General features: G+C 45.3%; 1 protein-coding gene across 3 annotated transcripts in view; it reads left to right on the top strand.

The window, feature by feature from the left end:
- UBE2G2 (ubiquitin conjugating enzyme E2 G2) overlaps positions 1-22662 on the top strand; it is a 46201-nt gene extending 23539 nt beyond the window's left edge. For 2 of the 3 annotated variants that reach the window (XM_038749440.1, XM_038749441.1), the window contains exons 2-6: positions 1193-1228; positions 1326-1371; positions 13730-13848; positions 17817-17957; positions 20661-22662. In XM_038749440.1, coding sequence (XP_038605368.1) covers positions 1193-1228; positions 1326-1371; positions 13730-13848; positions 17817-17957; positions 20661-20773 — 455 coding nt within the window. In that variant the 3' untranslated portion in view covers positions 20774-22662. Of the gene's footprint in view, positions 1-1192; positions 1229-1325; positions 1372-10740; positions 10878-13729; positions 13849-17816; positions 17958-20660 lie in introns of those variants that run through there. The other variant, XM_038749442.1, reaches the window with a different exon arrangement.
- The last annotated feature ends 2319 nt before the right edge of the window (positions 22663-24981 follow it).

The raw sequence follows: 24981 nt of genomic DNA, 5'->3' as shown, positions 1-24981 counted from the left end.
AGCAAATCGGGTTGGGCACAGTCCCTGTCCCATGTGGGGCTCACAGTCTCAATCCCCATTTTACAGATGAGGTAACTGAGGCCCAGAGAAGTGAAGTTGCCCAAAGTCACAGAACAGACAAGCAGCGGAGCCGGGATTAGAACCCATGACCTTGTGCTTACCAGGCCCGTGCTCTCTCCACTACGCCGTGCTATTTCATCCTCTTATCCTTGTTCTTCCCCCTACTCCCATTAGTTGCAAATCATTTTTTGCGTGGCTGTCTTCCCCATTAGATATTAAGCTCCCAGAGGACAGACAATAATGTATATTGCTTCATTTTCCTCTCCCAAAGTGCTTAGTACATTACTCTGCATGTAGGTGTTGAGTAAATATCATTGACGATCGTGATACCGCAGCTCGCTGCTGTGCTGATTTGTTTTTTCCAGTAGTGGTGATGGATTACACAGTACCAACCTCATCCTCCTCCCTTGCTCCTGTGTGGTCGGTAGCACTCACTGTGAGTTGGCTAGCAAGGATAATGTGTCTAGTCCAATATAAAGAACCAAGCCCTGACGTTTGCTAGGTTATAGAGCGGAGGTTCCCCCCCTAAACTGGTCCACGAATCCAGGGATTCAATATCCAGAAAATGTGGCCCTCCTGTGCAGCGTCCTAAGGTATACCATGATCCCATCTATGAGCTTCTGTTTTTAGTCGATATATGGGTTTGTCGTCAGTGCTCAAGCTTGACTTGTAGTAACTCAAATCGAAAGAGTCTGATGGGCACCAGATGATGACTGTGAGGGGGATCTTTCAACACCCCCAAACTGGAAAGGCAAACTTTTTTTTAATGGTATTTGTTAAGCACTTACTAGGTGCCAGGAACTAGATACAGGGTAATCAGGTCGGACACAGTCGTCATCCCACAAAGGGCTCACAGTCCTAATCCCCATTTTTCAGATGCGGCAGCTGAAGCATAGCGAAGTTAAATGACTTGCCCGAGGTCACACAGCCGACAAGCGGTGGAGCTGGAATTAGAACCCAGCTCTTCCGAATGCTAGGCCCCTGCTCTTTCCACTAGGCCACTCTCCTTCTCTTTTCAAACCAAGTGTCACTTTTGTAGGTTTTCCGAAGAATAAACTGGAGAAACCTGCTTTGATTGTCTTGTGGACTGGAGGCGGAATCACTGACTGTGTTTTTCTTTTCAATTTTATAGAATTGACCCTGAATCCACCAGAAGGAATAGTGGCAGGTAAAGTACTAAAGACAGATTTCTCAGAATCTTTTCTTGATTGGCTAAATTGCTAGCAGAGTAACGTTGTGGGCAATTTTTTTTTTCCTTTCTGCAGGTCCTATGAATGAAGAGAATTTCTTTGAATGGGAAGCCTTGATCATGTGAGTTGCGTTCCACTTTAATTTTTAAACCCTACCTGGCATACTTTGGTTTTTGACATTTATTCCAACAGGGGGATCCAGGGCTTAGAAGTCTAAACCAGAAAGTAAGATTAAAATAAATTATAAGTCATGTCCTGCTCAGTCTTTCAGTGAGTGAGTTTTTTCTTCTAAAATTGCACTTGATAGAGTGGAGAGTCGCTCCGTATTCCTGACGCTCCGAAAGGTTTCATCAAGGGCTTCCCTGCTTCCCTGGGTATTGGGCTTGCTCCGGCCCTTGGCACTCGTTCAGCCAGGCTGGAGATCATCATCATCATCAATTGTATTTATTGAGCGCTTACTGTGTGCAGAGCACTGTACTAAGCGCTTGGGAAGTACAAGTTGGCAACATATAGAGACAGTCCCTACCCAACAGTGGGCTCACAGTCTAGAAGTCATACCCCCCAATATATAGGATGGTGAGCGGGCCAAGGGTCTCAGCAGAGCAGAGGGGTCTCTGGAATGACAGGGAGCAGGAAGAATAGACACCAAAGAACTGGAAAAGCGGGAAGTGGAAAGGAAGGGGGACTAGATGGAAGAGGAACAGACAGGGTACAGGAAATACGTGACGGGCAGGGGAAAAGCGATGCAGAGAAGTATGCGGGTTGGAGATGAAAAACTGTTCTGGAAGTGGAAAGGGGCATAGCATCGGGGGAAGGCATTCATTCATTCATCAATAGTATTTATTGAGCGCTTACTGTGTGCAGAGCACTGTACTAAGCGCTTTGGAAGTACAAGTCGGCAACATATAGAGACGGTCCGTACCCAACAACGGGCTCACAGTCTAGAAGAGGGGAGACAGACGATAAAACAAAGCGTGGACAGGGGTCAAGGCATCACAATAAATAGAAATAAAGCTAGATGCACATCATTAACAAAATCAATAGAGTAGTAAATATGTACAAGTAAAATAGAGTAATAAATCTGGACAAACATATATACAGGTGCTGTGGGGAGGGGAAGGAGGTTGGGTGGGGGGGATGGGGAGGAAGAGAGGAAAAAGGGGGCTCGGAAACCTGGAATGGTTGGGAAAGGAGAATGAGGAGAGACAGGGGTGATAATTAGCCAGACTAGCCCAGAGGAGGAGTAACACCAACAGTTATATGTGTACCCATCACTGGTTTAAGAAATTCCATTCTAGGGGGCCTGGTCGGGACATGTATTTTTGCTTAAAATCTCCTGATAATTCACGCTGATTTTCCAGATTGTGGATTATCAAGGCTCTTTGGTTTTCCTCTCCTTCTCTCTGGACGAGACTATCCTTTGGCCATGAGCATCTCTTCCAAAAGCCGGCTGTGAAGAGAATAAATCAGTAGGATTTCTTAAGCCTATACTGTATGCAGAGCGCACAGTACAGTTCTCATCCATGGGGGACTCACGGTCTCACAGAGGAGCTAAAGGAGCTAAAACCTCAATAATTAAATTTTGGGCAACTTGGGTAAATGCTGGGAGGAGAAGGAAGTTAAAACTCTTTCAGGGAAAATGCATTTTGGAGCTTTTCAAATTTCAGGGATTTTTAATAATCCCTGCCCACCATTTAGACAGATGAGGTCCATAGACGGGTGTCATGGGAAAAGGCTAGGTGATTGACAGATGACTGTGGAACAAAGGTGACTGTAAGCAGATTTCCTGAGCAGATTTCCCAGAGCAGGATAGGAAAGGAAGAGGAGGAGGAGAAGGCAAGGGAAGTGAGGAAATACAAGCCGGCTAGGTATAGAACTTGAAAACCAAGAATAAGGCTCAATTGATCAAACAGTGGTATTGAGTGAGCACTTACTATGTGCCGAGCACTGTACTAAGCGCTTGGGAGAATACAGTGTAACAGACGCATTCCCTGATGCCTCTATAGGACCCTAAGAAGGTGAAGTGGATGGCATCATCCTAAAGCTTTGGCAACCGAATTATTACCTCCCATCCTCAGCACTTAAGCATTTATCGCTCTCAGACAGATGCTATCATTTGTGTCTGTCTCCTCAATTAGATTTTAAAGCATCTCAGGTCAGAGTCCATGTCTTCTGTTTTTATTGTGCCCTCCCAAGCCCTCTGCACAATGCTCTATACACAGAAGGCACTCAGTTCATCCCAACTCTCGATTGATTTTTCTTCCCCCCAGCTCATGTCATCTGTTGTCTTAGGAAAATGTTCCAGTGTAGCCCAGGGCTTTTTCCACCACGGTCTTTTCCATCGTGATATTGTCTGCCAGATGATTTCAAACCAGATGGTCCAGTTTTTTTGGGGGGGTTTAATGGTATTTCTAAAGCGCTTACTATGTGCCAGGCACTATACTAAGCACTGGGGTAGATACAAGCTAAACAAGTTGGACACAGTCCATGTCCCACATGGGGCTCACGGTCTTAATCCCCGTTTTACGGATGAGGGAACTGAGGCCCAGAGAAGCAAAGAGAAGCCCATGGTCGCACAGCAGACAAGTGGCCGAGCCAGGATTGGAACCCTGGTCCTTCTGACGCCCAGGCTCTATCCACTAGGCCCCACTGCTTCTCAGCCTTCCAGAGGATAACTCTATTTTTGTCACCAGACCTCATTACTGGAATTGAAATTGACGGGTCGTCACCTGGCAGACCAAGAATCCAGGCAGAGAGTTAATATATGAAAGGAACTTTTAAGTTCCAGGACCCATTCCCTTGTGCAAGGCTCTGTACCTAAAAGTCCACAGTTAAAGATGCATTTCCTTCGTATCCCAATTGATGATAATAATAATAATAATAACAATGGCATTTATTAAGCACTTACTATGTGCCAAGCACTGTTCTAAGCAAGGGGGAGGTTACAAGGTAATCAGGTTGTCCCACATGGGACTCACAGTCTTAATCCCCATTTTACAGATGAGGTAACTGAGGCCCAGAGAAGTGACGTGACTTGCCCAAAGTCACCCAGCTGACAAGTGGCAGAGTCGGGATTTGAACCCATGACCTCTGACTCCAAAGCCCGTGCTCTTTCCACTGCGCCACGCTGCTTCTCTGATTCTGTTGTACTCTCGGTAGCGCTCAGTTCAGCGGCTGTGCCAATAATTAACATTGATTATTCTGAAGATGATGGCTGATCAGAAGCAGAACTGTCTGGAAGCATGAGTTCATTCAATCGTATTTATTCAATTGATTCATTCAATCGTATTTATTGAGCGCTTACTGTGTGCAGAGCACTGTACTAAGCGCTTGGGAAGTACAAGTTGGCAACATATAGAGGCGGTCCCTACCCAACAACGGGCTCTAAAAGGACCAGTTTAACCCACTGAGATGATTTAAAAAAAAATGACTAGCCTGTTGCCAAGATTACTAATTTAAGATAAACATTTCAGAATTAAATCAGTATTTTAAAAGCCCGCCTTGAAAAGTCATTAGATCTGTTTTAAGGCGAAAGACTTTTAATGTTTGCGTTCGTACGGAATTCCCCTTCTTCACGATCTGGTCAACTTGTGGTTTTTGGTCCTCTTCCAGCTTCTTTCACAAATAAGAAGCATTTACAAATGCACTTCAAACAACCGTTAGAGAATTAACTGCTCTCTCATCGATTTGTTTTCCCCCTGCTGTTCTGGCCGACACCTGGTTGATTTTCAGCTCTGGGGCAGTGGGTTTTTCTTTTCTCTCCTTTTTTGTTTCCTCTCTAATGGTGATCAGAATTTCTTAGCTCGGCTTACTTTCGCGTGCATCCAAAGAAGTCTCATAACAGTGATGGTAAGATTACATCCTACCCGTAAAATATTTTCCATCTTCCGTCTCTTTTGGCAAGTTAAAATTTGGAGTTGAGGCTGGAAGAGCCTTTGTGAAAGAGGAACCCGTAATGACTGAATACTTCTGGGGGTAAAATCTCTTTTTGGGGTGGTCTCCGTCCTAGAGGCAGATCCCACAACAACATAGATATGAAAGGCCAGCTTGAAGGTAATTTCATTCCTTTAATGTTTAATTCTAACCTGAACATAGAGTGAAATCGAGAACAAGAGTTCTTTGAGTCTAGAATCTGGGCTGCGTCATAGAAGATGTGATATGGCTGCAGAAACGTCATACTTTAAGTAAGACACTAAATTAACTTTGTATCTTTTGGAGGTTTTGTATACCTCATGCAGCCGAGAAAATCATGAAGTGAATATAAATTCTGCACTTGAGAGAGCTGTTCGGAAAAGGATAGACAACCAAACAGAAGGCTTAGTTTTGTTGCTCTATAAAATCAGGTTATGCATGCCCCTCCCTGCAGATATAATTTTTTTTCTATATGGTATTTAAGTGCTTATACTATGCCCACTGTTGGGTGGGGACTGTCTCTATATGTTGCCAACTTGTACTTCCCAAGTGCTTAATACAGTGCTCTGCACACAGTAAGCGCTCAATAAATGCAATTGATTGATTGATTGATTGCCAAGCACTGTGATAGATACAAGCTAATCAGGTAGGACACAGTCCCTGTCCCACGTGGGGCACACAATCTTAATCCCCATTTTAAAGGCGAGGGAACTGAGGCCCAGAGAAGTTAGGTGACTTGCCCGAGGTCACACAGCAGACCTGCGGCGGAGAAGGAATTAGAACCCAGGTCCTTCTGATTTTCAGGCCTGGACTCTCTCCAGTAGGTCATGCTGCGTCTCAACTGGATGTTACAACTGGGGGAAGGTACAGAGATCAATCAATCAATCAATCAATCATATTTATTGAGCACTTACTATGTGCAGAGCACTGTACTAAGCGCTTGGGAAGTACAAGTTGGCAACATATAGGGACAGTCCCTACCCAACAGTGGGCTCACAGTCTAAAAGGGGGAGACAGAGAACAAAACCAAACATACTAACAAAGTAAAATAAATAGAATAGATATGTACAAGTAAAATAAATAAATAGAGTAATAAATATGTACAAACATATATACATATATACAGGTGATATATATATATATATATATACAGAGATGGCCAACCAGCCGGATCAGAGGGTTGAGATAGACCGAAATGATCAGGACCCTCAGATTTGGAAAGGTGAAAGCTAAGAGGCGACAGGTTTACAGCCCCCAAATCTTAAAGAGTGGGGACAAGGGAAACATGAAATTGTTGTTCACCAAGTCCCACAGCCGTAGGAGTGGGTGAAGCTTGACGGAGAAAGAGTCAAAACAATCAAGAAGAAACACTTATTCATCTAATGGGTATTAGAATGGAGAATTTGTTACCTCAGAAAGCTGTGCGACTGATAACAGAAGAGGTTGATCTTGAGTTACTCGAGGGTTAGGATTAAGTACGTTGCCAACTGGTCCTTCCCAAGTGCTTAGTACAGCGCTCTGCACACAGTAAGTGCTCAGTAAATACGACTGAATGAATGAAGGGATGTTAAGAGAAGCAGCGTGGCGTTGCAGATAGAGGCTGGGCCCGGGAGTCAGGAGGTCACGGGTTCTAATTCTGACTGCCCCACTTGTCTGGTCTGGGACCTTGACCAAGTCACTTAACTTCTCTGGGCCTCAGTCACCTCATCTGGAAAATGAGGATTTAGACTGTGTGAGCCCCACGTGGGACAGGGACCGTGCCCAACCCGATTAGCTTTTATCCACCCCCGCCCTTAGTTCAGTGCCAGGCACACACTAAACGCTTAACAAATAACATCATTATTACGTTTATTATTAGATAATACACATCCCTAAACAGTAGGATGGCTAACAAGAACGGCCACCATCCCTCCAAGAATCTTTTGTTACTTTCGGAAACAGAGTTCTGATGTTCAGACCCAGCAGTGGCCTTTTTTTAGTGTTCTATTTCTCCTTCAACGTGGAATGATGTTTCCTGAGAAAAACAGGGATGGTTTGTCTCCTAGGAATGGAATGAAGATGCCATGTCGATATTAAGTACTGCACACAATTTACTGATTTGTGGCAAGGTGTGAGAGTGGTATGAATGCAGTGGGAGAATTAAGAAGGCTTTTAGAAAAGCTTTTAGGTGCTCAGGGCATCTAATTACCTGGCAGCTCTAGTAAATCAAAAGGCAACGGATCAGGGAGCAAATGGATGGATTAATATCAGTGGCTGTTAAACTGTTGCATTCTGAAACCCGTATCATGCATCCTGTACCCCCAATTCCTATAATCCCTCATCCCAAGGTCTGGATTTCATGGAGGCTACTAATAGCATTGGAATGCTTCCAATGCTTCCTTCCCTTCCCCACAGCACCTGTATATATGTATATGTGTTTGTACATATTTATTACTCTATTTATTATACTTGTACATATATATTCTATTTATTTTATTTTGTTATTGTGTTTGGTTTTGTTCTCTGTCTCCCCCTTTTAGACTGTGAGCCCACTGTTGGGTAGGGACTGTCTCTATATGTTGCCAACTTGGACTTCCCAAGCGCTTAGTACAGTGCTCTGCACACAGTAAGCACTCAATAAATACTATTGATGATGATGATGAATGCTGAAAGAGATGAGACTAGCTCCTTGTGAGCTGGGAACCCATCTACCAACTCTGTTTTATTGTTATATTTCACTCTCCCAAGTGCTTAGGACAAAGCTCTGCACAAAATGAGCACTCAATAAATACCATTCATTGATTGATTGGTGATATCTGAGTGGGGGAAGTGGGAATAAGCACTTAGCATATTTATCCCTCTTTAATGCCTACAGATGTGTTAAGAGAGCTCACTGGGGTCATTTGAAAACTATGGTTTTTGGTGAGAATGCATACTACCCTCTCCTTCAAGTTCCCTATTGCCACCATTTCCAGATTGTGTTTCAGAGATCCACAGTTGCTTTTTCATTGCCATAGTGTTGCTTTTCGGGTGGTTGTAGCACCTCCTGTCTCAGGTCTAGACTGTAAGCTCCTTGTGGTCAGGGAATATGTCTGTCAACTCTGTATTGTCCTCTCCCAGGGGCTTTGTACAGTGCTCTGCACATAGTAAGCACTCAGCAAATACCATTGATGGTGATTATGATGATCCCGGGTAGAACCTGGGTTACGGAAAGCTGTCAGAGTCAGAATCACAGGACATTTCGTTTCCTTTTCAACCATTTCATTCACTCATTCAGTCATATTGAGTGTTTACTGAGTGCAGAGCACTGCACTAAGCGCCTGGGAGAGTATAGTACAACAACAGATAGATTCCTGCCCACAGTGAGCTCACGGTCTACCATTTCCTCCAACACCATGTCGCGCACTGTACCCAGGCAAATGCGAACTGTTGAAAGAATGTTCCCTAATCCTGCCGTGGGGCTCAATACAAAACGCTGCAGAGTGAAAACATTCCAAAAATGGTAATTTTCTCATTTTGGTGAACTCCAAGGGACTTATGAGTATGGCCTCGTGATTGTAACGTCTAGTTCACGCACCGTATCGCTTTTAGAATTCATTTTCTTCAACTTCATCCGAGATTTATGGTTTTTGAGATTTTTGTGCCGTGTGACAGTCTCATTTTTTTTATTTTAAAAAAAGCACGACAGAAATATCCTCTTCAGCCTCTGCAACACCTGCCAGCTGTTCCCTGTGACGTGCAGACACTAAAATCTTGGAACCTGCCCTGCAGGCAGATTGTTCTATTCCACCCAAACACACCCTGGCTGTTCAGTAAAAGCAATGTGACCTTCCTCCTACTTCATTGTGCTCATTGCATTTCTTCGTCTATCAATATGTAATTTTAAGGTTCAAAGAATGGGGGGGAAAATGAAAGATTAAGCCTCAATGTTTTAACTCCTTAGGTGTACGGTTAGAAGGAAATGGACATAAATGAACAAGAAACCTCATTTTGAACAGGTGGTCAAAGAGGTGATTGGTGATAACCGATATGCTACAGTTGCCGTTGTAACACAGTTGTAACGGCAACTGTGGGGAGAAGATGGAAAAGCTCCTATTTTTTTTTAAGTATTTGTTAAGCACTGACTGTGTGTCCAGTATTGTTCTAAGTGCTGGGATAAATCCAAGTTAATTAGGTTGGACACAGTCCCTGTCCCGCATGGGGCTCACAGTTTAAGTAGGAGAGAGAACAGGGATTTAATCCCCATTTTACTACTAATAATTATGGTTCCTGTTAAGTGCTTACTATGTGTCAATCACTGTTTTGTGCGATAGGGTAGATGCAAGCTAATCAGGTTGGACACAGTCCCTGCCCCCCATGAGGCTCGCACTCTTAATCCCCATTTTACAGATGAGGTAACCAAGGCCCAGAGAAGTGAAGCGACTTGCCCAAAATCACACAGCAGACAAGTGGTGGAGCCGGGATTAGAACCCAGGGCCTTCTCACTCCCAGGCCCGTGCTCTGTCCACCAAGCCACGCTGCTTTTCTAATGCCGCAAACCTGACGTCCCTTAAGCCGGTGATCCTGGAACATCACTAATTTCATCAGAGGGAGTCGAGGCCGTCTTTGCGTTCCCTTTTAGATACGGGTCTCCCCGGAAGGCAGACGGCCAAGTAGAAATGGGGGAATGGACATCCTGGGGTATTTGTCCAGGTTTTGTGGAGGGCAAAGCGGGGCTGGGGGCCAGGCTGTCCAGGTGGGGCTTCCAGGAATGGGGGCCACAGTGGGAAAGAGAGAAAAAAGGAAAATGGAGCAGGAAGAAAACGTCGGACAGGTGAGAGACCTAGACAGACAGACGAGGAAAAGATTGACTCACCCGCAGACACACGCATGCACACCCAGACATCCAGGCATCTATTCAGGGCCAGGCCTACTCACCCAGACAGACAAGCTCAGCACAGGTCCAAGCAGGAGGAGGAGGAGGAGGAGGAGGAGGAGGAGCAGGAGCAGGAAGAACAGCAGTGGCTGAGCACAGTTGCCCCAGCTGCTGATGCCCAGAGTTTTCAGTCAACTCCTTAGAGGCATCCTCAGCACCTAGGCATGGGTGCTTTTCCCATTACACAGTCAATTGGTTTTGACTGCTCCGTAAATACTTTTCGCACACCTCGCCCGGTAGATTGGAAGCTCGTTGGCAGGGAATGTATCCATTGCTTGCTTTGTACTTCCCAAGTCCTTGATTCAGGCACATTGCACTCTTCCATCCAAGAGATGCTCAGTATAGGTTAGTACTATCTGTCCCTTGGTCTACAGCTGGCGGGGTTGGCGTGAGGGCTGGGGGGCGAGTGGGAACGTTGCTGTTGGCCTTAATGGGTGCACTCAGCCACCGCTATCCCTCCCCACCACCTGACCGTGCTTTCCACCCTTCCCTGCCATGGCTTGGCCTCCTAAAGGACTTGGCATCGCCAACTTCGAGGCCGAAGGGAGGAGACGGGACCCTCGCCACTCCCACCAGCTTTCCGGCGGATGGCAGAACGAGGAGGGCACCATTTCACGACTCCGCTGCCAAGAGGTCACGTTAGGAGGACGGTGAAGCCCAGGGCTTTTCTCCGAGCAGTTCAAAGGGCTTAATGCACCGGTCTTACTTGATTTAATAAGCCCTTGCAACATCCCTGGGAGGCAAATGGGGGCAGCTGCGATTCTCCCCAATTTACCGATTTAAGAAGCTGAGTCATCGGGAGATCAGGAGACTTGCCTAAGGTAAATCATTAAGTCACGGGGGAGCAGGGGGAGAAGAGGCTTTTGTGCTCGGCACATTAAAACCCCGCAAATTCTCAAATATAGAAATACGACTTCAAAGAGAGACTGTTTGAACTGAGACACTGAGGGAGATTCTCTTTCAACACTAACATTCTCCTGGCTGCTCCAAAAATTACACAGCAGAGAAGCCAATCCTTTCCCCTGGACTGTCGATCTTTGTTTAAAGTCGTTTTCTTGAATCTTCTGGGACCGAGCTCCTCTAGTGAAAGAGAAACAAGACTTTCGCGGGACTCTGGCAGTAAAGCTGCCCGGCGATAATACTAATTAACTCTTCCTGTCTCGGTTCAGTCATTTACTTCTGGCATCCTCCATGTAATCGGTTGGCATGCCGCTACATTCAGCAGGCTTCCTCGAACTCTTGCTTAAATCTTCAGACCGGTAATATAGTCCCCATTTTTCTACCTGCATAATATGAGTCATGGAGAACAGTTTTGAGAATGTCTGCTCACACTTTGAGAATGTCTGATCACACTTCTGAAGGTCTAGTTGACCTAATGCGTGTTTGAAAAAAGACAATACTGTTTACGAAGAGACTAGGAACTCTTATAAAAGTATCACATCAGTGCCTCCAGCCCATTATAAAAATGTTCCCCATGGCAGCCGTCGATCTGTAGGTGCCAGGGATATATGGGGACTGAAAAGCATTTCAGAAATTGTAGTTTTTTTTTGAAGGCGGTGGTTGGTCTTGAAACTTGGTGACCCAAATGATCTTTTTGACAATGCTGCCAGCTTTAATTGGAGGCTTTGGGCAAGTAGTAAATGCTCTGCCATTCCAGATTGGCCCAGACTCACCTGGCCAAAATGATTGTATGGTAATTAGCGAGGCATTTGGGAAGCCAAAAGGGGACTGTTTAGGAAATTACCTCTACAGTTTTTATGGTATTTGTTAATCGCTTACTCTGTGCCAGGTACTGTACTAAGCGCTGGGATATATACAAGCTAAGCAGGTTGGACACAGTCCGTGTCACTCATGGGGCTCACGAGTCTTAATCCCCAACATATCTATTCTATTTATTTTATTTTGTTAGTATGTTTGGTTTTGTTCTCTGTCTCCCCCTTTTAGATTGTGAGCCCACTATTGGGTAGGGACTGTCTCTATATGTTGCCAACTTGTACTTCCCAAGCGCTTAGTACAGTGCTCTGCACACAGTAAGTGCTCAATAAATACGATTGATCGATTGATTAAAGATGAGGGAACTGAGGCCCAGAGAAGTGACGTGACTTACCCAAAGTCACACAGCAGACGAGTGGTGGAGCCGGGATTAAAACCCAAAGTCCCAACTCCCAGGCCTGTGCTCTATCCACTAGGCCACACTGCTTCTGTGATATGCTAAAGTCTGAAAGAAGCTCGGCGAGAACTAGTAATTGTGGTATTTAAGCACTTACTATGTGCCAAGCACTGTGCTAAGCTAAAGGGTGAGATACAAAAGAATCAGATCGGACACAGTCCCTGCCCCAACCGGGGCTCATGGTCTAAGGGGAAAGGAGAACAGATGTTTGATCCTCACTTTACAGATGGGGAAACTGAGGCAAAGAGAAGATAAGCAACTTGTCCAAGGTCAGGCGGTGGGGCGGAGCCAGGATTAGGACCGAGGTCTTCTGATCCTGTGCTCTTTCCATCAGACTACAAGTTGTGGACATCGTTATTTGTATGTGTGTTGCTACTACAGTAGCGTTAAGGGGCTAGTTGCTTTCTCCTAGGTGCAGAAAATGTTTCCCTCATTCATTCATTCATTCAATTGTATTTATTGAGCACTTACTGTGTGCAGAGCACTGTACTAAGCGCTTGGGGAGTACAAGTTGGCAACATATAGAGACGGTCCCTACCCAACAATGGGCTCACAGCCTAGAAGGGGGAGACGGACAACAAAAAATATGTAGATAGGTGTCAAAATTGTCAGAACAAATAGAATTATAGCTATAATGCACATCATTAACAAAATAAATAGAATTGTAAATATGTACAAGTAAAATAAATAGAGTAATAAATCTGTACAAACATATCCAAGTGCTGTGGGGAGGGGGAGGAGACATGTCTGTGAGCCTTACGTGGGGCAGAGACTGTGTCCAACCTGATTTGCTCGTATCCACCCCAGCGTGTAGTACAGAGCCTGGCATATAGTAAGCGCTTAACTACCGCTATTATTATTATTATTGTTAATATATTTGCTCAGAATCGACTGATCACTTGATCACTCTCTTGCTTTTGTTCCAATACTAAGACCATATTGTGGCGCTGGAAATACATTTCACATTCAGTCCTGTTACATAAATTAATGAGTTTGGCTGACACATCGATTTTGTTGAAAATTTCCCCAATTTTTTTCCTGTCCTTGTGCAGTGCTGTTTAGCCGTGCTCAGGAATTCTGAATTGTATCCAACAGATGTGTCTGGAGAGAGTGAGCTTCTTACATTGGCCAAAAGTTAGCATTCTTGAAGCCTGTATTGTGAGAATGCAAAGGTTGAGTCATATTTTTACCAAGTGGCTCTTCAGTATTGTGAACGAAGTTGAATATATCTGAGTGGTAATTGTTACTTTCGTTGTCTAGTCAGTTGAACGCTGCTGCTATATTCCTCGTTTATCTTTAAGATTTCAATCAGCTTGGGACCCGGGAGGAAGAGGGGCTAGTTTCCATGAGGAGAAATAGGAAGACTCCTGCATCAATCTTTATCACTCTTGGATGTTCTTTCTGTACAGGTTCCCAAAGCATCGTTCAAAATGAAATTCCTCCAACAGCTGATTTCTGAGTTACAATCCATTAATGAACCTCGTTTGTTTCATCTTTTTTTAGGGGTCCAGAGGACACCTGTTTTGAGTTTGGCGTTTTCCCGGCTATTCTGAGCTTTCCCCTTGACTACCCACTAAGCCCTCCAAAGATGAGGTTTACCTGTGAAATGTTTCATCCGAACAGTAAGTGCACTTGAACGAATTTTCGAGAAGAAAGAGGAGCACGCGCTGTGTTGCCTTGATTACTGTATCTGCCTCCTTGCTGACCTCCCGGGCTCCTGTCTCTTCCCACTCTAGTCCATACTTCACTCAGCTGCTGGAATCATTTTTCTTCAGAAACATTCAGTCCATGTTCCCCCACTCTTCAAGAACCTCCAGTGGTTGCCCGTCCACCTCCGCATCAAACAGAAACTCCTTACCATCGGCTTTAAAGCACTCAATCACCTTGCCCCTCCCTCCTCATATCTGACAGAATGACTCTTCCCCCACTTCAAAGCTTTACTGAACGCACATCTCCTCCGAGAGGCCTTCCGTGATGAAGCCCTCTTTTCCTTTTCTTCCACTCCCTTCTGCATCACCCTGGCTTGCTCCCTTTATTCATCTCCCATCCCAGCCCCACATCGCTTATGTACATATCCGTAATTTGCTTTATTTATATCAATGTCTGTCTCCCCCTCTAGACTGTAAATTCATTGTGGGCAGGGAATGTGTCTTTTATATTGTTGTGTCGTACTCTCCCAAGTGCTTAGTACAGTGCCCCGCACACAGTAAGTGCTCAATAAATATGATTGATTGATTGAATACGATTGATCATGTTCCCATGAAGTTTGCTGTTGTTTATACTAGTGGGCTAGATATTGGGGCAGAGTGCCTTTCTGACAATAATAAAATTATAGTACTCCCCTCTAGGGTTAACGGACCAATGACTAGAATGCCCAGAGCCTATTACAGATACACACCATTGATCTTGTCCAAATCATTGGAACTTCATTGACATTTATTAAGCGCTTACTGTGTGCAGAACCCTGTACTTAGCACTTGTGAGAGCACAACAGAGTTGGTAGGCACATTCCCTGCCCTCCAGGAGCTTACAATCTACAGGGGGACAGAGACATTGAAATGAATCGTGGCTATGTACATAGGGCTGAGGTTAGGGGGGAATATCAGGTACTTAAAGGGTCGGTCTAAGTGCATAGGTGACACAGAAGGGAAAGAGAGTAGCGGAAAAGAGGGCTTAATTGGGGAAGGCCTCTTGGAGGAGTTGTGATTTTTGGAAAACTTTGAAGGTGGGGAGAGGGGTGGTCTGTAGTCTTTGAAGTGGGAAGGAGTTGCAGCAAGGTGTTTGAGGGTTTTGAAGTTGAACCTGAGGAGTGTCTGTTTGGTGCAGAGATAGATGATCGACCTGGAGATTCTTGAGGAGTGGGGAGATGTGGAGTGAGCATTTTTTTTTTAAATGATCCAGGCAGTAGAGTGAAGTATGGACTGAGGTGGAGAGAGACAGGAGGCTGGGAGGTCAGAAAGGAGGCTGGGGCAGTAGTCAAAGCAGTAAATGATGAGTGCTCAGATCAGCGTGGTAGCAGCTTGGAAGGAGGGGAAAGAGCAGATTTAGGCTGTGCTGGACAAGTGACAGCTTGGGACAGGATTTGGTGACGGTTTGAATATGTGGGATGAATGAGAGAGGTGAGTCTAGGGTAATACGGGCTTGTGAGGCGGGGAGGATAGTGATGTGGTCTATAGTATAGCGCTCTGCACACAGTAAGTGTTCAATAAATACGATTGAATGAATAGTGATGGGGCAGACAGGGTTTAGGTGGGAAGGTGAGGAATTCTGTTTTGGAATTTGGTAATAATCCTAGGAATTGGCGGTAGTTCTTGTGAGGATTAATAAGGAAATATCTGAAGGCTTTTGGAGCTACTTGGAAGAAGTCGAACAATCGTTAAACAACCTGAAAAGCGGCGGTACATTCGTGTGGCTCGGAGTCAGTAGTCCTCAAGCTCCTCATGGCTCCAGTCAGGACAGTCCTCGGCCTAACCCGAAATCTGGCCTCAAGGCGGTTGTTTCCCAAGCGGCTTTTTTGTTTCACGGCAGAGGAGGGGACGTCTTAGCAAATCAGCTACTGGAGTTTTGAAAGAGAAGTAGCGTGGCCCAGTAGGAAGGGCACAGGCCTGGGTGTCAGAGGCCGTGGTTTCTAATCCCAGCTCCGTCACTTGTCTGCTGTGTGACCCTGGGCAAGTCGCTTAGCTTCTCTGTGCCTCAGTTACCTCATCTGTACAAAAGGGGATTAAGACCGTGAGCCCCACGTGGGATAAGAACTGTGCCAAACTCGATTATCCTGTGTCTACCCCAGAGCTTAGCACGGTGCTTAACAAATACCACTTAAAAAAAAAATGGATTTAGGCACAAATAGGGACTTTGGAAACTTTTTGTATTCCTTTGATTCCAGAAAAAAAGACCACATGAAAATGATTTTCTTCCAAACTTGATTGCAGACTTGAATACAGCTAACAAAAAAGTTGAAAGCCTCATCCCTGCATTAACTGTCTTCTAAAAACAGTTCTTTAACATCATACTAAAAGATTCGAGTAGATTATACCCCGTTCTCCCAAACATCAGATGCAATCCGTGATTCTCCATGATATGAAGCATGACTCTTCTCCTGAATGCCTCCGGGTTATTCTCCAGCTGTGCAAACACCACCACAAAAAAGCATACTTCTCTTATTATCTATCACTCCGGTTCATCTGCACCTGGAAAACTGCGTGCAGTTCTGGTCACCCTATCTTAGGAAGGACGTAATCGAGCTGGAAAAAGTACGGGGAACAACCCAGATGATCGCGGGGCTGGTGCTTAGTACAGTGGTTGGCACACAGCGAACGCTCAGGAAATACCACGGATTGATCTATTGGCCAGCGGAGCAGTCTCTGCATGAAAAAGAGTCTGAAAAGATGAGGACTTTGCAGCCTACTATAAGAAAGCTGAGCGAGGACAGGATTGAGGTTTCCAAATTATGAAGGTTGTGGAGAGAAGGAACAGTGAGTTGTAGTTCACTCTATCACCCCACACCAGAGACGCTCAGGCACGCAGTGAAACCTGAGAGACTAGATTGAATATGTACCTCAGGAAAAAGTTTTTCAAACAGCAAGTAGTAACATATGGAATTCATTACCCCAGGAAGTCAGTCAGTCAATCGTATTTATCGAGCGCTTACTGTGTGCAGAGCACTATACTGACAATATAGCAGTACAAAAGGCCTAGTCCCTGCCCAAATGAGCTGTGCAGTTAAGAATCATCAATAGATATGAGAAGGTGTGAGGAAATTCACCCGGAGAGGGTCATAAGGTGTTACGCGAAGGTAAAGTTAGAAGGAAAAGTTGGAATAGCTAGAAAACGAGAGAGGCGTTTAGGTGGATTCATGGATGACAGATGATGAAGGACTTTTAGAGTAGTGAGATGACTTATTTCTAAGCATAAGGTTATGTGTCAGGGAGGGCAACCTGTTCACTAGTCCATCAGTCATTCAGTGATACCACTTTCGGGGACAGGACTGGGCAGGAAGGACCAATGGTCTGGCCCAAGATGGCTTTTTTTATATGATTGGCCTGGTCTTGATATCTGCTTGGTTTTTTTTTTATTTGATGATACTTGTTAAGCACTTATTTTGTGCCAGGCACATAAGCTCTGGGGGTATATATGAGCTAAACTGGTTGAACTCAGTCCTCGTCCCATATAAATATTTATTTATTTATTTTATTTGTACATATTTATTCTGTTTATTTTATTTTGCTAATATGTTTTGTTCTCCGTCTCCCCCTTCTAGACTGTGAGCCCACTGTTGGGTAGGGACCGTCTCTATATGTTGCCAACTTGTACTTCCCAAGCGCTTACTACAGTGCTCTGCACACAGTAAGCGCTCAATAAATACGATTGAATGAGTGAATGAATGAATGAATATGAGGCTCATAGTCCGCCGGAGGGAAGAGGCGAAGAAAGCGAGGCACAGAGAAGTTAAGTGATTTAAACCAGGTCACACAGCCGGCCATTGGCGGAGCCGGGATTAGATCAGCTCCCAGACCCGTGCTCTTTAACCAAAATACGTGTCGTTCTTCTGTTGTGACCTCTCCTTCTCCCGTGTGTCACGTTCCCTTTCCAGTTTACCCTGACGGGAGGGTTTGCATCTCTATACTTCACGCTCCCGGAGATGACCCGATGGGTTACGAGAGCAGTGCTGAGCGATGGAGCCCCGTGCAGAGCGTGGAGAAAATCCTCCTGTCAGTCGTGAGCATGTTGGCAGGTAAAACGGATCGTTCTTTGTAAACCTCTCTGCGGTCAAACCAGTAACCTTCTCGACTGGGACGTGTTTTCTTGAAAGCGCCGGCGGGAGGGCAATGAGACTACCTCACTTGGCTGCTGCCCCCTGTTCAGCTGGGGGCAGAGGACAGTCCGGCCTTACCAGTCAGGTGATGGGATGAGTTCCCCATGGCAGATTTTGCCTTGGGGATGTGGGTGGCCTTCCCAACTGCGGATCCTTGACCCCCAGAGATTGGGGTACTCTCAGTGCACCTCCTTTCTGTCAGGGTTCCCGGGGGACATTTAATAAAGGTACTTATGAAGACGTACTGTACACCAAGCCCTGGGGTAGAGGCAACATCATCCGATTGGACCCAGTTCTTGTCAATCAGTCAATTAGTGCTATTTATTTTACAGCTGAGGTAACCGAACTGTAGAGAAGCGAAGTGACTTGCCCGAGTTCACACAGCAGACAAGCGGTGAGCCGGTATTAGAGCCCATGTCCTTCTGCCGGCGAGGCCTGTGTTCGATCCACTGCGCCACGCTGCTCCTCTGCTACTTCTAAGCGAGTGATTGTCTTACACAGAAATTTCAGACTAAGGTTTCCTCTGATTCCAGCTGAGACTGGGAACCCCCTGCAGAACAGAGACTACCTCCAACCCGAATAACTTGTTTCTGCTCCAATGTGTAGAGCAGGGCTTGGCACACTGTAAGCGCTTAATAAATACAGTAATTATTATTCGGTCAACTCTACTCTCTCACAGCCCTTCAGGTCTGGGAACTACCCTAGCCTGTGTGTCTCAGGGTGTGTATCCCAGGCCTGGACTAGGTCTTGGAAGGCCATAACTCCTCTAGTAGTTCCAGGACATAACAAAACTGCCACGGAGCATAGTATATTGGCCCACCCTGTGATGTCAGAACTTTTCAGAGCGCCAGACTGAATACCAGTTTCTCTTCCCTCTGGGGTTATCATTCACCTCCCGGTTAGTCTGTCTACAGTATCCAAACACTCTACGTAATAAGGTCGGAGACAGATCGGCTTTTACTGTGACTTTGCTTTTTCCCTTCATGTAGCATTGTCATTATGACAGAGGCTTTGTCTCCTCAGAGATCCCCAGGGCAAAGACAAAGTAGGGGGTAAAGCTGACTCTTTAGTGTCCGTAGTATTCATTAAGCCCTTACTCTGTGCAAAACATCCTACTAAGAGAAGCAGCGTGGCTCAATGGAAAGAGCATGGGCTTTGGAGTCAGAGGTCATGGGTTCGAATATCGGCTCCACCACATGTCTGTTCTGTGACCTTGGGCAAGTCACTTAACTTCTCTGAGCCTCAGTTACCTCATCTGTAAAATGGGGATTAAGACTGTGAGCCCCACGTGGGACAACTTAATCACCTTGTATCCCCCCCAGTGCTTAGAACAGTGCTTTGCACATAGTAAGCACTTAACAAATGCCATTATTATCATTATTATTATTATTATTATTACTAAGTGCTGGGAACGGATATGTATGTGTGAATTATAGATTGAGCCCACAGTTGAGTAGGGACCGTCTTTATATGTTGCTAACATGTACTTCCCAAGCGCTTAGTACAGTGCTGTGCACACAGTAAGTGCTCAATAAATACGATTTAATGAATGAATGAATTAGACACCGTCCCCGTCGAGGGGTTCCCAGTCTAAAAACAGAGAGAGAGAGGGGACTGGTGACAGATACGTAAGGAGAAATGGAAACCAAACACTAAAGTAAAGATGGAGGTAAAGATGAGTAGGGCACTGTGACTAGAGGAGCAGAATTTTAGGTACCTCGTGGCTCAGCAGCTACTATAGAACAGCCGCCACAGTCTTTCAGAGGTTTTGCGGAGGCGGCCCTCTGTTGAAGCCGCTCTCCTCCGTCTCGTCGGGGTGGCGGGAGGCAGTCCGGGATGGAGGTTTCTCAGCGACGCAGAGGAGAGGTGGGGAGGGACCCAGGGAGGGCCAGCTGGCAGTCCGCTAGCGGAAGATGCCAAGGGCCCGGGAGAAACAATGCGGAGGCGGCGTGGCGGTTATTTGGGGCACAAGGCAAGCTGGGAGCAGAGCCCCAACAGCCACACAAGCAGAGGAAAAGGCCAAATGACTGTCAGTCAGGCAGGCAAGATGACATCAGGATTCCCGGGGTGGACCTCAGAGTCAAAGCTAGTAGTTCATTTTCCCTAAAACATTGGTCTTGTCTACCCAGGGCAATGCCTATAAGATAAGCTTGGCCCTGGTCAGAGTCGGATTTTTCCTCTTGTGAACACCTTCCAAAAATGTGCATGCCCATGACAGAATCACCGACTGAAGCACACCTCCTTAATGTCAGCAGATGGTCATCCTGCCGGCTGAGAAAATGTGAATCTTCAGAACACAAAGGAACCAATATCTGGTTTCCACCTTGGTCTGATTTTTTTTTAAAAAAAACTACATGTTGTCCTATCAGTATCTAGCCTTTCTACCTCCCAGCCAGGTCATCTTTGGAGAACAGGAGTTTTGTAAATGAGATAAAAGTTGTTTGCTAAAGCACCCTTAGGAAATCGGGTGAAAATGATATACCAGGTGGGGGTTTTCTTTCCCTCTGGAATAAGGCCCAATTTTTTTTTTCCACCTATTCTCGACGAGATGTAAGATCCTGCCAATTTGCGTGTTTACAAAACCCAACCGAAGTACGGGGATTCTTTTTCTTTTCTTTCCAGAGCCAAATGATGAGAGCGGAGCCAATGTGGATGCATCCAAAATGTGGCGGGATGACAGAGAGCAGTTTTACAGAATTGCCAAGCAGATTGTACAGAAGTCCCTTGGGCTCTAAAACACTCTTCCTCCCTTCGACAAACGTGCACACGCACAAGTTGCCTGTGACCACATAAGCCACCAAGAGATGACAGTGTTTTTCCTCGAACTGTTGGTAATCATAGTGCTCCGTACCAACCAAATAAGGGAAACTTGCAGAACTTAGAATATCCATCTTTTTTTCCCCGCTTTTTCCTTCCTTTCCCCAAGAACCTTCTGCTCAAAAGCTAGACTTTGTGTAAAATGACAATTTAATAGGTTTTTTAAGTATTCCTCTGAGATGCCAGTGCTACCTCCCGCCATTGAAGAGTTTACGACCTTGACAAATCCTGCTTTGCTCAAGCCAGGCAGACCACTTGGTTGCTTTCTTTCCCCAGCACAACTGGTGGACCAAGGTTGAACTCTCAATGGAATGGAATCAGTAACACACACTCTCTCTCTCTTTCTCTCTCTCGATAAGATTCATTTTCTCTGGCTACACCCTTAGTGAAAGAATGTTGAAGCAATTTGCTAAACAAGTTGTGGGTATTTTTAGATGTGCCACGCAGGGAATGCTACCAACCATTTCTGCCTTTACATATTCCAAGGTGAATAAGATTTTCTGGTAACCCGGTTGAAACATGATTCTCTAGATTGTATTTTTTAAGGCAAATTTAAATATAGATAGCTGCATATCTATATTTAAATTTGAAATATATATATATATATGTATATATATTTGCCAGAAATGAACTTCGAAAAAGTGGTTTATCAAAAGGGGTGACTAGGAAAAGAAATGAACAGGGTAAGTTTTAGAACTTGATTCAAACTCTCTGGAAATGTTTATGAGATTCCATTTTATTTAGTATTCCGGAATCACCAGAACAAGTGAATGTGGAGAGTGTAAGTCTAACTTCGACTTCCAGCTCCATATCCTTAAAGGCTGCAGCTCTAGCTGTCTGCCTTAGGCAGATGTAGACTATTGAAATCAAGAGGCTTTTAGAAATTGCAAAATGGAGATATGCCTGCAATTAATAAAGAGCACGGAGGTGTGCCTTAATCTCCTTTTCATTACCGGTAGGGGTTTATAGAGGAGGAATGCATTTTTAGGTTTTCTTCCTTCATTTAATCCCCAGAGTCTCCAAAATTAGTTCAGAGCACTCTGGCGTTTGTTATTTCCCAATGAGTCCTGTGACCAAGTCTTGATGCTCTGTAGACTCTTTCAGGTTTACAGCACAGAAAGCTAAGAGATTGCATTATAAGCAATAACATTTATTTGTTGCATGAAGAATCAGATTTTGCGGTCTGCTTTAAGCAGACTAAATTTAACAAGGAATTTCTATTTTTAAAATAAAAAAGAGGGGTGTGTCAGTATTTGGTATTTTTAATTTGCATTATTTCATCTTTTTCTTGACCCAGTGTCTCGTGGACAATGGAATTCATTTTTATTGAAACCTCATCCATAAATTTGTGGTGTTCTTCATTGTTGGAGTGGGTGGGAACGAGGTCCTTTCCCAGAGAGAGATTCTTTTAGGGTGGAAGGGAAATGAAACTGTAGGTTTTGAAGGGTTAGGGAAAGGAGTAGTATTGAATGAAATAGTATTTGCAAGTACACAGGAAAATGCAGCCTTTTTATGCAGTGGGAACTGCTGTGTGCATTGGCAGATGCATTATTCGATAGCGATGATTTTAGCTTCAGCGTCCAGAATCCTGTAGCCTGAATAGGAAACAACTGGCAAAGGAGGACACTTTTCTCTTGTTTCCACAAGACTCTTAGGAAATGAAAAGGTGGCTAGAGAAGAGGATCAGTCTCTTTTTCAAAAGCAAAGTATTTTTATTCACTTGTATTTATTCAAAAATGCAGTATCTTTTTTTGTGGTGGAATTTAATCTCTATATTGAAAATAAAGTTATCTATTTTCCCCCCTTGTTTAGATGTATGAGTATTTTCTTAGGCGTATTTGGAAAACCTTGCCAATGCGGTCAGAGACGTACGGTCAAATACGGTGGATGTCCTGCTGCCGTGTATGGCGATCTAACTCTAGAACTGCGTTCGTTATCAGTTCTACTAAATCCGGGTAAATTTGGGCAAAGGGGACCTATATTGGACCTACCCTTAGACGGACGCCATCCTGGAAACGTGGTGAAGATCTGCGCTTGGGGCTGCTGTATTCTATCAAGGTAACTGGTCGGAGTTGGCCTTCCTGTCTGCCAGTCCTCCAGAGGACTGCTGGGGACCATTTTCCTTCCAGAAACTGGGAATTGTGACGTTCCAAGAGACCAGGGGCGCAGGAATAGGAAGGTTCTGCCACCCGATTTTGTTTTTCTGTTTGGATTCAGGCCAGATGCTCTCCTCCCGTCAAGAGTCACCGTGCGACTCCCCCCAAGAGCCCCTCGTGACCGCTTCGGCTTCCGCCCTCCCCGAGGCGCTCAGTACAGCACCCTGCAGTCTCGGGAGATGCTCGGTAGGTCCCGCTGACTGACCGACTGATTCCGGTTGGACAGGAAGTCAAGCAAGGGGTTGAGGGCTTGGCGAGCCTCAAAGGAAACTGTCTCATGTGGCATTAATAATAATAATAATGATGGTATTTGTTAAGCGCTTACTATGTGCCTTGCACTGTTCTAAGCGCTGGGGCAGATACAAGGTAATCAGGTTGTCCCACTTGGGGCTCACAGTCTTAATCCCCATTTTCCAGATGAGGTAATTGAGGCCCAGAGAAGTGAAGGGACTTGCCCAGAGTCACACAGCTGACAAGTGGCGGAGCAGGGATTAGAACCCATGACCTCTGACTTTCCACTAAGCCGTGCTGCTTCTCCATTAATGCTGGCAACTGTTGCTGCCAGGGGAAGGGGACCTGCAAAATATGGGCTGGTAGTCATTCATCTGACTAACGCTAAAGGAGATTTTGGGGATGACTACCTTGTGCTACAGATTGCCGAAGAGTGGGCTATGGTTTCTTTATCTCCTCAGCAGGAGATCCTGCCAGCAGTTCTGTTTGTCTTTGAGAGAAGAAGGGAAGAAAGGCAGGTTTTTACTGACGAGGGTAGTTATTTTCCTCTTCCCTGATGCAGCAGAAAAGACAGAAGATGGACGGTACTGACACTTGCCAGAGAAAGGCTCTTATCAGTCACAGATCATCCTCAGGATCGGTATCTTGACAGTGTCTTTAGGATATTAAATTGTCAGTGTTGCATCATATCGACTGCATCCCTTGAGGCCTCCTGTTGGTCTAGAGGTTCAACACCATTCCAAGGACCAGTAGGACAACTGGGTTCCAGCCCTGGTTCTGCCTCCAGCTCGCAGGTGAAGACCGCACGTGGGTTTTGCAGTGTGCTATCCTCCTGTCCACGTACCTGCTTATAATAATAATAATAATAATAATAATAATGATAATAATGATGGCATTTAGTAAGCGCTTACTATGTGCACAGCACTGTTCTAAGCGCTGGGGAGTTTACAAGGTTATCAGATTGTCCCACGGGGGGCTCAGCCTTAGTCCCCATTTTACAGATGAGGGAACTGAGGCCCAGAGAAGGTAAGTGACTTGCCCAAAGTCACACAGCCGACAATCGGCAGAGCCGTGATTTGAACCGATTACCTCTGACTCCAAAGCCCGTGCTCTTTCCACTGAGCCACGCTGCTTCTCTATTCCACGTTTCTCTATTCCACGCTGCTTATTCCATGGTGTTTCAGCAAGAATATGACTGTCAGAGACCACAAGCCCCAGAATCAGTTGCTTTGTGCAGTCAGCGGTGCCCACTTCAGGGAGGGGAGAGGGGGATGATCACTCCCACGGCTCTTTGAGCTAGACTCCCAGATTTGCTCATGCCAAGTCCTTTCAGAGACCTGAGCTTTTCCCATCAAGACCGCAAGGACAGAAAATGGTGCCTCGAAGCTCGCTTCTTTCCCCTCCTAAAATCCCTGCCCCCTTTCCACTTCCGTGCTTTAGTCAACAAGTCGTCATCTCCATGCACAGTTTCCCATTCCTGAAGGCTCAGGGCTGAGGCTCATCCATCTTTCCTGATGGAAGAATCCATTTTTTATCATCCACCGAATACTTTGACTTGCCTCGAGTTCTCTCCCAAACCCTAATCTCCAACTTGGGTTAAGAAAAGCTTCGTTTTCATTTCGCCCTCTGTAATAAACCTAGCTCCTTTGTTCTCATTTACCTAGCCTGAGCGCATATGCCTGCAACTAAGGGTCAGCAACCTTGGGATCACCAGCCTCAAGAGTAGATGGCCACTCTGG

This window comes from Tachyglossus aculeatus, chromosome 7 (genome assembly GCF_015852505.1).
Source record: "Tachyglossus aculeatus isolate mTacAcu1 chromosome 7, mTacAcu1.pri, whole genome shotgun sequence".
Lineage (NCBI taxonomy): Eukaryota > Metazoa > Chordata > Mammalia > Monotremata > Tachyglossidae > Tachyglossus > Tachyglossus aculeatus.
The sequence above is the reverse complement of the archived record's forward strand: the minus strand, read 5'-3'. Positions and strand labels throughout refer to the sequence as shown.